General features: G+C 35.6%; 1 protein-coding gene across 3 annotated transcripts in view; it reads left to right on the top strand.

The window, feature by feature from the left end:
• The first annotated feature begins 5,986 nt into the window (after positions 1 to 5,986).
• LOC136034207 (two pore calcium channel protein 1-like) overlaps positions 5,987 to 15,038 on the top strand; it is a 53,901-nt gene continuing 44,849 nt past the window's right edge. For all 3 annotated transcript variants that reach the window (XR_010619141.1, XM_065715376.1, XM_065715375.1), the window contains exons 1-2: positions 5,987 to 6,132; positions 7,895 to 8,076. Coding sequence is in view for 2 of the 3 variants with exons in the window: in XM_065715376.1 (XP_065571448.1) it covers positions 6,051 to 6,132; positions 7,895 to 8,076 (264 nt within the window). In the remaining variant the exon portion in view is untranslated. The remainder of the gene's footprint in view (positions 6,133 to 7,894; positions 8,077 to 15,038) is intronic.

The raw sequence follows: 15,038 nt of genomic DNA on the forward strand, positions 1-15,038 counted from the left end.
TTAAAAACTGGCGCAGATTTTAAAAAAAGAAAATGTTAAAATTACAGATTTATCAATGTTGACAGTCATTTTGTCCACCTTTGCCTCTTGACATCTTTCATTAATGAACCTGCTCTGCTTGGTAGGTTTTATTGACAACATTCAATGAGCGACAGATCGATGACAAGAAACAAGAGTGGTCCCAAGAGGGTACCTTGGGGAACTCAACAAAAATGGGCAATGGGTCGGAGTAGGTGGACTTATATTTTGACCATTGACATCTACCAGAAAGAAAGCTAGCAATTAAACGCACAAGGAATGAATGTACACCTAGTCCAAGAAGTTTTTTTACAGGAATATTGTGGCAAATTAAATCAAAAGCTTTTCTTAGATCTACTGCAATAAGATTAATCCAAGAATCTGGTTCATTGAGTTTTTGCAAAATACTGTCAATTATACTTACTAAGTAATAAGATGTAGATGTGTTCGGCATATTTCCAAACTGCCTTGGATCAATTTTGTCCAGAATACAGTCTTTCAGCCATGCTGTAACAAAACTTTCATACACTTTGCTAAAAATGGGTGTCATAGTGATCGGTCGGACACCCGAAAAATCATTGGGCGCATCTTTTTTTGGTATTGAAATTTGTTAAGTTTGAATGCTGATAGATCTTGACTATTTGTCTTTTTCAGTTTGAATCCTCAAAAATTTTACTACTTCATTGCCTGACATAGTTTTTTCCAAGACTATTTATGAGTTCTTTAACTTCAAAATGGTTTACATTTGGTTCTTATATTTTTTATTTGTTTCTCAAATAAAAACAACTGGCTATGTAATAAACAAAAATTTAACTTATGGTAACAGGTAGTTACCAAATTGACTTTTGCTTTAGGTAGTCTTATTTAGCCAAACAACTCTCAATAGTTTCAACAGTTTTATAATATGTTCAGCCACCTGCTATAATGAGAATCTTTCAGTTCCTGAGTGGGATTGAAAATTAGTATAAGTGACACCTGCTGCCTCACAAAATACAAAGATGTTGATTGCATAATGTAAGATACCACCAACTCTACACCAATTAAAAGTATGTTTGCAGATGTTGATGTTGTAATTATGTGTTATGTGAACCAGACATCCCTTGTCTTCAATATCTTTTTGGAGTTTGATTTTTGTCCTCCAGATGGTTTGTTAGTAATGTCAGTATTGTATGCGATTAACTTTTGCTGTAAAATCTTTAAGTTCTTCCACTATGGCTCAAAGAAATAAACAAATTACATATCATACAAAGTGAGTTAAAATTATTACTGTATTTCTTTATGAACAACCCCTTTTTTGTGAAATCATCTGAAAAATAGCACCTATGTTTTTACATTTTAAACTATCTTTTCCTTCCTTTCCTTTATTAATGCCAGATATCATCAATTTGATTTTTCAATTTGTGTACAATCATTAAAGCAGTGTTGCAAATGACTGATTGGCAGGTAGCAACAAGTGAGTGGCCAATGCAAAGCAGTAGCACTTGCCAAATCATGCTGTCTTACCAGTGTGGACTGTCTGCATTACAGTCCAAATATTGGGGTGTTTTGTAGATCAACCAAGACAATTGGAACAGAAGTTTCAAACCAGTGACATGTCCCAATTTACCAGGATATATGCCAACCCTACCCTAAACCAACTGTAGGCCTAGATTCAGTAACTGAATTTAGGCCCATATTAAGTAATTTAGGCCTGAATTAAGTAGTTTAGCCTAAATTCCATAACCTTCACCAATCCAATCACTTATAGTACTAGCATGCAAATTCTAGTTTAGAAGCTTTGTTGTCTTCGAAAGTAGTTGAGTTAGGTGAATAAGACTCTCACTAATGCACCCAGAATCTTAATGATATCTTGGAAAGATAATGTAAAAACCTACCTTTGATTCTTATTCCTCCAGAGGGCACTGACCTTTGATCACCTTTGACATTCTGTGTTATAAAAGTGAAACCTTGCAAAAAAAACCTTCTCAAATGAGGCAAAATTTTAGTGCTTTTAATCTCATACCTTTGCTCAATCCCGATCTAGGGTTTCATACATCTATAAATCTTTTCCTTTCAATTATCAAAGCCAACAAAAAGAGATAAAAGAGCCATAGAAATAAAAAAATATAGACATAGCAGATTAACAATACTTCCCAGGGTGCATTTTTGGCTGTGTATTAAATTTTTTTTTATTTTTTATTTTGTATACTTAAAAATACAAAAAAACATTAACCCACAACAGAGAGCAGAGCTCGTAAGGTTTGGTGTGTAAATAATAGGACATACATAATACAAAATATCTTGTCATAATAATAACAAAATTAACTTAAACAGCTGATATTTCTGGGGCTGATCAATCTGAGTTTTATCATTTAGCTTATATTTATTTGCTATAAATGACATTAAGTACCTAAGTGAAGACCTTGGTCATTCACATCTTACAAAAGGAATTTGGTGAAATTCCACCCACTGACAAGCCAAAAAAAGGGGGCAAAATCAACAGAGATTTATTGTAGAAATAATTTTTTTGATTTTGAATTAGAAAATGCCATAAGGAGATCACGCATACGTTTTAAATCCAACAAATATAAGAAAAAGAACATCATTTTTGTGTTCAGATGTATTTTCAAGTTTTGATGGTTGATGTAAAATATTTCCAAGTATCCTTACTGCCCTATTTTGTAGTACCTGTAATTGTTTTAAATGCGTCCAAAAGGTATCAAGATAAACAATTGAGCAGTAATTTAAGTACAAAGCAATTAAAGAGTGGTAAATTATTTTTACTATGGAAAATGAAAAAAAAAATTTCACACAGTATATTGACCCAATATTTTGAGCAAGTTTAACCCTTAAATGATCAATGTGATTACAGAAGAGAATAATGGATCAAGAAAAACTCCTAAAGAACGATATGACTGAACCCTACAAATTTTATTCTCACCAATCTGAAGATCGTGACAAGAAATCAATTGAGTGGCACGTTTTGAATGACCAAAAACCATAAATTCAGTTTTAATAAAATGCGGTACTAGATTATTAGAACCAAACCATCAAGTAACTGAAGTAACAGCTACAGTCAAGTTTTCAATTAATGTAGTTGAATCCCTTGCTTTAACAGACATAGCTGTGTCACCTGAAAAAAGGAATAGCAAGAATAGATATCCCCTGCAAACTTTGCAGAAGATTGTTAATCTAAAATCAAAAATATGAACAGACCTATTACTGAACCTTGAGGGACACCAATATCGTTAAGGTTTTTGAATTAGACAATTTTCCATCAACATCTCCCGCAATTTTACATCCACACAGGTTTGATTTTACCAAGTGTAGTCCTATCCCTCTTTTGCCTGCATTTTCCATTTTGTCATAAAGGATTTCATGGTTTAATGTGTCAAATGCTTTCTCAACATTGTAAAAAAAAAAAAAACTTTAGCCACATGGAAATCATTATCTAAATAATCATTCAATTCTAATAAAAGAGCTGCAATTGCGTGTTGTGTCAAATGGCTTGCCCTAAATCCAAACTGGGGTAACAAAAATTATCTTATCTAAATAATTAGAAATCCTTTGTTTAAAAAAATTTTTCGAGAAAATTTTTTAGATCATAGAGATTTCAGTTCCTGGATATTATGGAAAGCCCAGACTGAAGATATGTGTTTGCTTAACTTGTCCCATTTGTTATGATTTCTCAGCTTTTTGATTGTCTTTTATGTCCCAGAAGTCATTGCAAGTGTCCTATTATAAATCATTAAACTCTTTGATTGAAGTTGCTTTGATAAACCATTTACAATGACCAACACTTTTCTATTAGCCTATGTACAAAATTGAGAAAAAAAGAAGAAAATTCTCCGAGAATCCTTTTGCTTCACGTGATGCCTTGTCATCAGAACTATTATAGACTATAGCTTTAACATGATCTAATGTGGCCATGAACTGGTAAGTAGAGTAGACTGCATAAAACCTGGAAGTCTGGACAATCCTCTCCAGTTCTAAGACTTTTGACCTCTAATCGGCTGAGATCCCACAAATTCATCATGTTGAGTGTTGCTGCATGACACAAGTGTGCCAAGTCTTTGCATCGCAGAGAAAAAATCTGACAGTCTTTGGTGTCATTTAGGCATTCAGTCAAAACTATATTTAATTTGTCGGTGTGACAGTGCATATAAACTGCATAAACACCTTCCCCGGCAGCTTTGCCTAAGCCCATTAAATTTCCCACTCATAACAGATGCGTTGTCATAACAATGGGCAACACACAACATCATATCCACACCAGGATTTTTGAGACAATAAAGGTGGATAAGCTTTTGACATCTAATATTTGCATGTAATAGCAGCCAATTGGTTGCTTTGCTACTTTTCTATTTGATATGTATCTGAGTAGGATTAATATTTGTTCATTTCTAGAAATTTGTTTTTTCTTGTTGAAAAAAATAGTGAAGTAATTGCCTAATTTTTCTTCTGAAATAGAATCTTGACACAAGACAATTTGTATCACTGGAACTGCATATTTTTGGCTCTAATGACTGAAAAAGTGACCATATTGGCGCAATATCTATGGGGAGGTAGAGCCCCCTCCCCCCAATTGGCACCTGTGCTCAAATTATTGGACTATAAATAGCCTAATATTATTTTCAAACTTTACAGCACAGAAACTTCTGCTGCTTCTTCTATTCAAGCTTATGTTTGTTTTGGGTTTGATTTCTTTTTTGATAGTGTTTAGCCTAAAGAATTATTTGGATTTGTTTTGGGTCATCTTTGGTTTAATCTAGCTCTTTACTTTCCTTTTAAAAACTTCTTTTGTGGCAACATTTTTTTAAAGTTAACAAAGAGAAAATCAAACAATTGCCAAATCCATTATTCATATAAGGAGTAATTTAGACCTTGATTGGTTAAGTTTTTCCATGTTTAGCGATCTTCATGCACTCCAAATTGGAACTTTTTCAGCTTAGTTTATAGAAATATATTCAAAGACGTTTGACATGTCGTATTGATGCCATTGAATGTGTAACAAAAACGAGAAAAGCATGTCTAGGACAAGAAACAACTAAGTAATGTTTATTTAATTTTTGAATAGTGCCAGGCAGAAACAGGCAATTGTACCCTAGCATTGAATGATCTCTAAATAACATACTGACTCAATGAAATCACCCTCCCCGAACGTCCCTAATGCGACCCTGCACAACTCTAGTTCTGTGCTTAAACTATTCTATTCCAGATCAGGGACCTAAACTTGCTTTCGCACTAAGTCAGGATTCAGCATGTTTTCTCTGCATCACGAAATGTCTTCTGCTTAGACAAAGCTAGTTTTTGCGCCTAGTCAATGTCTAGCTTGGACAATCCTTGCACCAGACCTACACTTAGCTTATTTTGCACCAAGCCAGGACATGCCTTGTTTTTGCACTGAGCCAGATCTCAGATTGGACTTAGTTCATTCATGCACGAGTTAAAGACTTAACTAGTTTTTAAAGCAGGTCATTACTTAGCTTATTTTATAAGAAATCAGTCTGTTACTTGAACTTACCTTTTTTTTGACCAAGTAAGGAAACAGCTTTTTCTTGAATTGAATCAGGATTTAGCTTATTTTTGTTCAAAGTCAGGATTTGGCCCATTTTACACGAATTCAAGACTTACCTTGTTGGCAGCACATTTCCCATAAACATATTTTTTCGGGAAAAAATATGTTATAATAATAAATATGTTACAAATGTTATAACAAAAAATCGTCGGGTACTTAGAATATCCCCCACCATTGGCGCAGATAAGCTCCTCAAGGAAATTTAGACCTCAAAAAGCATATTTTGGGGCAGCAGGTCCTTTCCCCTGTAAATATTCCTCTTATCTTTCCTATTTTGACACAAGTATCCAGCAAAAAAGCGTTTTTTTTTCACGCCAGCCATTACCAAAATGTCTCTGTTTTGTTCATATTCAAAGTGGCAAGAAATACTAGACTTTCATGTAGCTGGTAATCACCATCTATTGCAGACATATTATAGAAGATTGAGCCCCAGATATAAAGAACTACTCAAGCTAATCAAGCTAAAATCAAGTAAATGGTTGGAGGAGATACTTTTAGAATGAATGTAACCTCAACAGATGTATCTCCATATGCTAGATTTGCTGAAGACACTATAGGTAAGTGACGCTATGTGTTATATGCCTACCTATAAGCATTTCTAAGTTTTCTAAATTGTATTCCATAAAACAGATTTATCCTATGTTAAACTTGCTAAATTAAACCTTATTTCAACTTATTGAATTAAGTTTAAAATCACTTTTGTTTGTAAATTTTACAAACCAATCATATTTGCGTTTCTGTATCCAGAGAGTACAGGAGGGGGTAAATAAACACAGAAACAAGACATTCATCGAGCACAGAACACAATATTTAGTTCCATATTTTGTATCCCTAAACTCTGATACCCATCATACAATTTTACAGGTTTTTCAAGAACCATAAACCAGTCAGCAAAAATATATAGAGGAGTTCTCACTTCGCTTTGCCAACTATTCCTTTATTATCTACCCCAAAAGAAATCATAATGGTGTCTATTTTCTTTTGTTCTGTACTTGTAAAGCATTACAATGGTGACGAAAAGATTGTTTAAAGTTTTGCAAATTTATTTTTATGTTTATTTCGTTTTCTTGTGTATTATATATTCTTGTCCTATGACGTATACTGCTACTTATGTGTTTTTTTGGCAATAAAGAGTATTTATTCGTCTGTTTAATTATAGTATTTTGCCTATTTATTAGTCAAACAGTTCGTGGTAACGTAATAAGGAGCGACCCGGCTCAATAGTAACCAAAACTCTAAAAAATAGAATTTTGATACCAATAGCTACATCAAAAGAATCGCATTTTAATGCTGATTTTAAATATATAAGTTTCATCAAGTTTAGTCTTACCCATCAAAACTTACGAGCCTGAGAAAATTTGCCTTATTTTAGAAAATAGGGGGAAAGAACCCCTAAAAGTCATTGAATCTTAACGAATATCACACCATCAGATTCAGCATATCAGAGAACCCAATTGTAGAAGTTTCAAGCTCCTATCTATAAAAATGTGGAATTTTGTATTTTTTTACTGTTTTAAAAAGAAGAGTTAGTAGGAAGAGTCAAACTTTAGCGTAAAGAGCAGGGCGTTGATGGGGAAGCAGCCCCTTTCATATACGAATTAATTTCTGTTCATTTTAAGTTTTAATGTCGCTCCTTACTTTCAGTTAAAAAAACTTGTTTTTTTTAATTTAATTTCTGAACATTTTTTTTATCAGTGCATGTTTCGATTTTTGCTCTCCGCAGAGGAATAATTACAACGAAATTTGCATTTTTTTTTTTGGCTAAATGGCTTTCTCATAGTTTTGATCGAATGATTTTGAGAAAAAAAGAGCGAGGGAGGAAGCCTAGTTGCCCTCCGATTTTCCGGTTACTTAAAAAGGCATCCAGAACTTTCAATTTTTTACGAATTTTTTTATTAGTAAAATCATTTAAAAGAACAGTTATTTAACATACTTAAGGATTATTCCAGAAATTAAGAAATATTATATCCAAAAAATTCCAGAAAATAGAGTTTAGAGTTGGTTTGGCAACTCAAAAGGTGTATCATAGAAGATGAATGTTGCAGGAGATTATTAACAGTTGTAATTGCAACAACAGCAACATTTACATTAGGCTTAGTTGTGGGAGGAGGCCTTTCACGACTTTGAGTAGCTTTGATAAAATTAGTAGTAGTTGTAACATTACTGGTCAGTGATATAGGGGTATAGTAGTTGTGTAATGATGATTAGAGGCAGTAAAAATACTAATCTGTGTACTTTTTTGTTTGTTTGGCATGCCATTTTTTTTAGTAATCTGTTTCCGCAATAATTTGATCCTTTCTATGTTTTTTTTTCTTATAGAAATATCTAGCAATTACGACGGAGCCAGTGACGAAGATGAACCCCCTTTGTTTTTCGGGGGCATGACTCTGCTGGAGCAAGACCCTTGTCAAAATGAATTAGTTTCACTTGATGGCGGAAAAAGCTCAGATTGCAGGAAAGCATGGGAGTTAAATTATCATGAAGCTGCCATCTACTTAGAGGTAAGAAAAAGCATTTATAATGTAAAGTATTCTTTCCAAGGTTGATGGGCATATTTGTTTATGCGATGGTGGGAAAAAGTGTAAAATCCTGTTGGAAATAGAAAATAAAAAGACAAGACAGTTGTTATAAGATTTTGCATGGTAAAAAAGCCCAACGTTAATGAGGCTCAGAACTTTAACCTTTTCCACGTTTGGAGACAAGGAGCCTCCTTTTGGCTCCAACTTTGTAGTTGAACCTGTTTGGGTGTTACTGGAGGAGCAATTTTTGTCCTTTTTTCTCTTATGCCACCAATTTCGGTCTTTTGCTAGGAAGTGGGTTATGGATGGTGTGATCAAAAGGATATGGTGCTTCTTGTTTGAGCCAAAATCATATGTGTATTTTGAATTACTATTATTGAGATGCTTAAATTGGGGCATTGGACCCTGGGACACCCCCTTTCCTTCCGTATCCTCTTACAGCCATTTTTTTCACTAAGATAATTTTTTGCTCAAAAGTAGGCATGTGCCTTATTTTAATCAAAATCATGCAATATTTTTCAGTATACACAATAAAAGTACCAAAGTGGAACTGTACTCCTCCGACAACCATGTCCCTCCCCCGCTTTAACGTAGAAAGGTTGACGTTATCCATCTTCTTTATCCCTAGATCACGCAGCGATGTCGAAATCATTACCATTAGAGGCAAAAATTGAATCTATGGACCTTGTTACTCCTCTGATTCCTGGAAATTTTAATACAGTAAGAATGGCATGTCACATTCTGTTTAAAGCAGAATCAAAGAAAAAAATTTATAATCTATGTTAGGTGCCACGTAATCTGTCCCCCCGCGTCCCAAACAATATCCCACAGCGCTTCCTGAAGTCAGCCTCGTAGCTGAAGCATAAGGATATTGCACCTCGTGTGAAATGGGATACTGCGAAGATTTTTAATTTGAAAGACAGGCATGTCACATTGTATTTGAAGCAGAATCAAAGAAAAACTCGTAATCTGTTTTGGGGACCACGTAATCTGTGGCCCCTTGCTCCACCTAATGTCCCGCTGCCCTTTCTGAAATCAGCTTCCTAACTGAAGCATAAGGCGTTTCAAATACCTCCTTTGAAACGGGATACTATGGAGACTTTCAATTTTTGGGGTTGGAGAGCATTTGGTATCAAATGATACTCCTTTTTTTAGCACAACACTGTGCATGTTACACACTGTTTGCACCATAATTGTGTAAGAATCTTTCACCTGTATACGTGGAGGACGGAGTGGGGCTCTTGGTCCGTAAAAAACTGTTCCTCCACTCCATTCCGATTGCTGAGCAAAAGTGAACGTACTGCACTTTTCCTGAAGTGGATTCACAGAAGGATTTTCAGTCAGAATCATTAAAGATACAAAGCAGATCCTCGGTCTCTCTTTTCAGCCCCACTTAAATTTTGCATTAAAGTGCCATTAACTTGAAATATGAAATATGTAATGTTACAGCCAAGGAGACGGTAGTTAAGAAATACACTTTTGAAAAAAAAGAAAAACAAAAAAGTGAAAATATAATTTTAAAAAAAGTAAGAAACCAAGGGTTGTTTCAGCCAGTGGACAGAAAGTAGTGAAAGCACAGAAGTAGATATTTCGGAAAGGAGCTCCTCCAAGCGTAGGTCCTTTTGATTCTGCCTTGGCCCTCCATGTTTTTGAACATCCGGGCTATTAAATTCTTCTTGACTAGCCAATTTTAATGGACGAAGTGATTGGTTTACCACAATCTCTTGGGGAGGCAATTGAAATTAAAAAACACACACATAGAGACTACTACTACCACTAGTAGTTACTGCAGTACCAAGCCGCCCGAGATCAACATAGCTGCACGCACTTCTCTTCCATCCCAATCTTTTGAAATAGTTTGGGACCCCTTTGCACCCCCGCAAGAAGTTTCTATTTCCTTTAAATCTTTCCTCATGACATCCTTCCACCCTATTCGGTGACGACCTGCTTTTCATTCGGCCCTAGATGGTTTGCCGACATGGACTGTCCTTTATCCGCAGAACGTGACCTAGCCATGCCAAACCATCTCTCTTCATACCCTTGAAAGTGGTATTGAACCACATTTTTTTACAAATTAATTTTTGAAATACCGTCTGTTAGACGGGGATTCAAAACCATCCGTAAGCAATTTTGTGGAAAACATCTAGCAAATCCTCCGCCATCTTTCGGAGCGCCCACGCTTTGGAACCATGCTCGTTGATCACTGTACCTTCCAATCTTCTAATTTTGGTTTGTAGACTTATCTTGCTATTCTGTCTAATTTTTTTCAACTATGAAAAAACACCCTGGGTCGTATCTATTTCACTAGCATCTTCACTGCACCCACCGTCTTTGCTAATAATACTACCTAGGTAAGTGAATTATCTGCTTGATCGATCTTCTTGTTACCCAACATCACTTCTTGACATTCATTTACTCCTAGTCTTAGTGACTTAGTCTTCTTAGCGACTTAGTCTTCTTAACATTAATTTTCTAACCTGATTTTACACCCTAAACCCTCAAAAACTTAGAGAATTTATTCATTTTGATAACATCTTCATCTAGGATGCTTAAATAGAGATCCTGCTTTAGATAGAGGTACTGGAGACATTCCTACAAGTCAAATTTACAGTAACTTAATACTAAGAGAATCAAATAATATTTTTCTCATTTTAAATTAAGATCATCTTACTGCATTAATAATAAAAATCTGGTCAGTAGGCAAGCTAAGTTATCACTAAGCAGAGAATTCTCGCCCAATCTGAATTGTAAATGGTCTTTCATTTATAATAGCTTGTTTTATTATTTTTTTAATTCAATGTTCCTTTTACTCTGTTAGTGTTACAAAGGTTATTTTTATCAAAAGGTTATCAAAATGTTATTTTTATTTTTTAGCGCTGAAGATGGCTTAAAAACGTGGTTGCTAGATCAATATCTGCAACAGAAATAATTTTTCAAAGGAGGCTTTAAGGTTGTCTCTCATCATCGTAATTAGCTTATCAAGCAATGTTGACTGTAAAACATATATATTGAGATCTTAGCTTGATCTTGATCCTGGCTGCCATAACGAGATGGTCCAAGTCTCTGGCCATTATGTTGCATCAAATCATTCTCTGGACCGACTTTAATTCTTTTGGCAAATGCACTGCACTGTCAATTAAACTGTTGATTTTTACACCAGACATTCTCTCAAAAGTTTCATCGAACGTTCAAGCATCCCAATTGCGTCGATGACGTTAATCTCCCCTTCTTCAAGTTTTCTTTTGCAATCTTGGCCCTGTATATGATAGTTTTCATGAATATGAGGCTGGTGATAAGGTCAAAATTAAGGATCCCCTTCAGAAGGTCGCTGATTTGTGCTTTCGTCTTCGTGTCGGTGTTCTTCATTTATTTTGTTTCGTCAAAAGCTAAGACTATTGCTTCGAACGAAATAACTACTGCTTACATGGTTTAAGCTCTTGCAGGCCTCTGGGTCTGTAATAAGTATCGGAAATTTAGGCTGTTCTAAATAGAAGACAGATTGACTTTAAGGGCAAAACGCTCTGTAGATCAAGAGAAGAGCAGACAGATTCTTAGAATATTGAATGGCCTAATGATGGACCAATAGATGAAGTGCAACTATTTTTTGAAATGGCGCGTTGTCCCTGGATTTCACAGGGAACATAATGCACTCGGGGATTGAGTGGTTCCGGTAATTTATTATGAAGTTCATTTAATTGACCAGACACTTCACTTGCATAATCATAAGACCGAAAAGCTAGTTTATTCACAGGGATTCCTTTCCTTGACAGTGTGTCTATTGTACATTCTGACCTACCCTGCCCGTTGATGTTATTAGCCTCAAAAAGTCGAATAGTCCCTCTCTAGACGTCCTTTCTGAACTTGACAGTGCGGACTACGACTACAAGCTTATCAGAATCTGAAGCATTGGATGTTATATTAGTCATTTCAGAATAAAATTCTGAATGCAAGACTACCCAATAGATCTTCTCTCTGGCTTTTTCTGAAAGCAAGCTGGTGAACTAGTTCTTGGTCGTTTTGTGTATATCGGCAACTCCGTATGGTCTAATCCCCGAGTGCATTATGTTCCCTGTGAGATCCAGGGACAACGCGCCATTTCAAAAAATAGTTGCACTTCATCTATTGGTCCATCATTAGGCCATTCAATATTCTAAGAATCTGTCTGCTCTTCTCTTGATCTACAGAGCGTTTTGCCCTTAAAGTCAATCTGTCTTCTATTTAGAACAGCCTAAATTTCCGATACTTATTACAGACCCAGAGGCCTGCAAGAGCTTAAACCATGTAAGCAGTAGTTATTTCGTTCGAAGCAATAGTCTTAGCTTTTGACGAAACAAAATAAATGAAGAACACCGACACGAAGACGAAAGCACAAATCAGCGACCTTCTGAAGGGGATCCTTAATTTCGACCTTATCACCAGCCTCATGTTCATGAAAACTATCATATACAGGGTCAAGATTGCAAAAGAAAACTTGAAGAAGAGGAGATTAACGTCATCGACGCAATTGGGATGCTTGAATCTTCGAGGAAACTTTTGAGAGAATGTCTGGTGTAAAAATCAACAGTTTAATTGACAGTACAGTGCATTTTGCCAAAAGAATTAAAGTCGGTCCAGAGAATGATTTGATGAAACATAATGGCCAGAGACTTGGACCATCTCGTTAAGGCAGCCAGTCTCAAGATCAAGCTAAGATCTCAATATATATGTTTTACAGTCAACATTTTAGAATCTTGCTTGATAAGCTGATTACGATGATGAGAGACAACCTTAAAGCGTTAAAGCAATTTTCAAGTTCCTGCAGATATCCCGCTAGACATTGGACCAGTTGCTCAGATTTACCATCTTGTTCTTCATTTCTTTTAAAGCTAAGACCCTGTTTCTCTAGGGTCCTTGCAATATCCAAAAGAATATGTATAGTTATCTGTTTGTCTCTTTATTCTTGTCTTACTGCAAAATTTTAGCTCAAATATTTCTTTTTGGTCGAATGTGAATCAAACGTGACCGCCGGTGCTGACGAAGCGATAATAATCCGAAAAAATTTTATGACCCAGAAATGAAGGGACTAGTCAGGTTTGCTTTCTTTGCTTTTCCTTTACTCTTCATATTCTGTCATTGTTGGGCACCGTCTGCCATCAAATGTGTTTTATGACTGATTTCTCCCCGGGCTACTAAGAAAAAAGAGCACACGAAGCAGAAGGCTGCATCTTTCTCTGTGAGAGTCATACTGGGGCTATGAAAATAGTTTCAATTTAAACGACATGGCTTTTCTTTGACTGAGATTTATGACTGAAACTGGGTTGAAACTGCCAACCTTAGGCATTTTCTTTAGTTTTAACTGAGAAACTCAAAAAACTACTTCATTCGAAGGGGAGGAAAATCGACTGGCGGGATTTTTGACAGAAATTAGTGCCAATTTTGAACCCAAAATAGACAACTGATACGACCTAGCAAAAGGCAGGGAGGATGCATATCCCCTCAATTCCCTTGCTTGGCCATCCCTGGTTAGACTATTCAAAGTTTCGTTGTTCCAGGTTTCTCGCCTATCACAACGACTGACTTGTAATCAGAGATCATAAAGCTTGCTCATCTTCATTGTCAACGAGTCGCGTACTTTTGATAATTGATCAACGAAAAATGGAGTTAGAAGACAAGCGAAAGCGAGAATCAAAACGTGTCTAAATTGAAATTAATAGTGATGAGAATTAAAATGATGATTCTTTGGAACCACCTGAACTAGCAAAAGTGATAAGAACAAGAGAACGCACTGAACAAATTAAATTTACAACGGTTGAAAATCAACAACCTGGACTTCAAATGAGACAAGACCCCAAAAACGAAAATTTACAATTGTTATAAATGATAATTTGTTGGAAGAAAAAGAAGGTTTGTCCCACCACCTGAATAATAGACCTATCTACGACCTGAACCACCATCTAAAACTAGACCAATAAGGGCAGTTAAAGTAAAGGATATTGACAAATTGTCTGAAGTAATACAAATCCAAGATGAAGAAGAAATAAAAATGTGGCTAGAAGATAAGTGACAGTGGAGTCATAGCGTGCCAAAACTGAAAATGATAGTTATGATGATTGGGTTGGTTATTTTGTTAAAAAAATATATATCTATCAAGTTTCAGCAATATGTATTTCATAATGACAAAAGACAAGACGAGGCAGAAGTCGACGCTTAACGTTTTATAAAATCTCCAAGCAATGGAATAGCTATAAATAACGACACTAGAGTTTATAAAGACGTTAGTCAGAAACCTGATACTGCATCAGCCTCTGTTAAAAACCAAAGGTTTGGCGTTATGTTTTTCATAATGACAAAAGACCAGCCAAGGCGAAAGTTAAAGGTCCAATGACAAAAGAAAAACTAATCATGGTTGCAGCGGTAGCTCCAAACTAGTAAAGAGCGAACCACAGCCCATAGTAACCAAAAGTTAAAAAACGTGTTTAGAAAAAAACTACCTAGTGAATAAAATTCCCATCTGACACTGATTCAGGAATGGTAACTATTATTTCGGCGTCTTAAAAGCTAAAGAAATTTATGCTGATTTCAAAAAAGTCTGAAACCCCCCGAAAATGGCGTCAGATCAAAATGAAAAGCCTACCGTTGGAATCAACACGGTCAAAAACTTTTAGAGGGAAATTACAGCCCCCCTCCTTGACCAACAAGGAAAATCACTTTTTGCATGGGTAGCATTGATGTCTCTCATTGTTTTTTAGCAGGGCTAGGAGGTGATCAGAGCATCGTAGAGAGGTGTGTAATAGATCATTCGAACGGAAATTCAATTTACTAGTGCTCTTTTTAAGTGACCAAAAAGATTGAAGGGAAACTAGCCCCCCTCTAAAAGCCCCCTCCCCCCAGAGTAATCCAATCAAAATTTTGAGACAGTGATTCTATTCAATATAGTTCAAAGGCATAATATCTTTGGTTTTGGT

The sequence above is a fragment of the Artemia franciscana genome, chromosome 12 (genome assembly GCF_032884065.1).
Source record: "Artemia franciscana chromosome 12, ASM3288406v1, whole genome shotgun sequence".
Lineage (NCBI taxonomy): Eukaryota > Metazoa > Arthropoda > Branchiopoda > Anostraca > Artemiidae > Artemia > Artemia franciscana.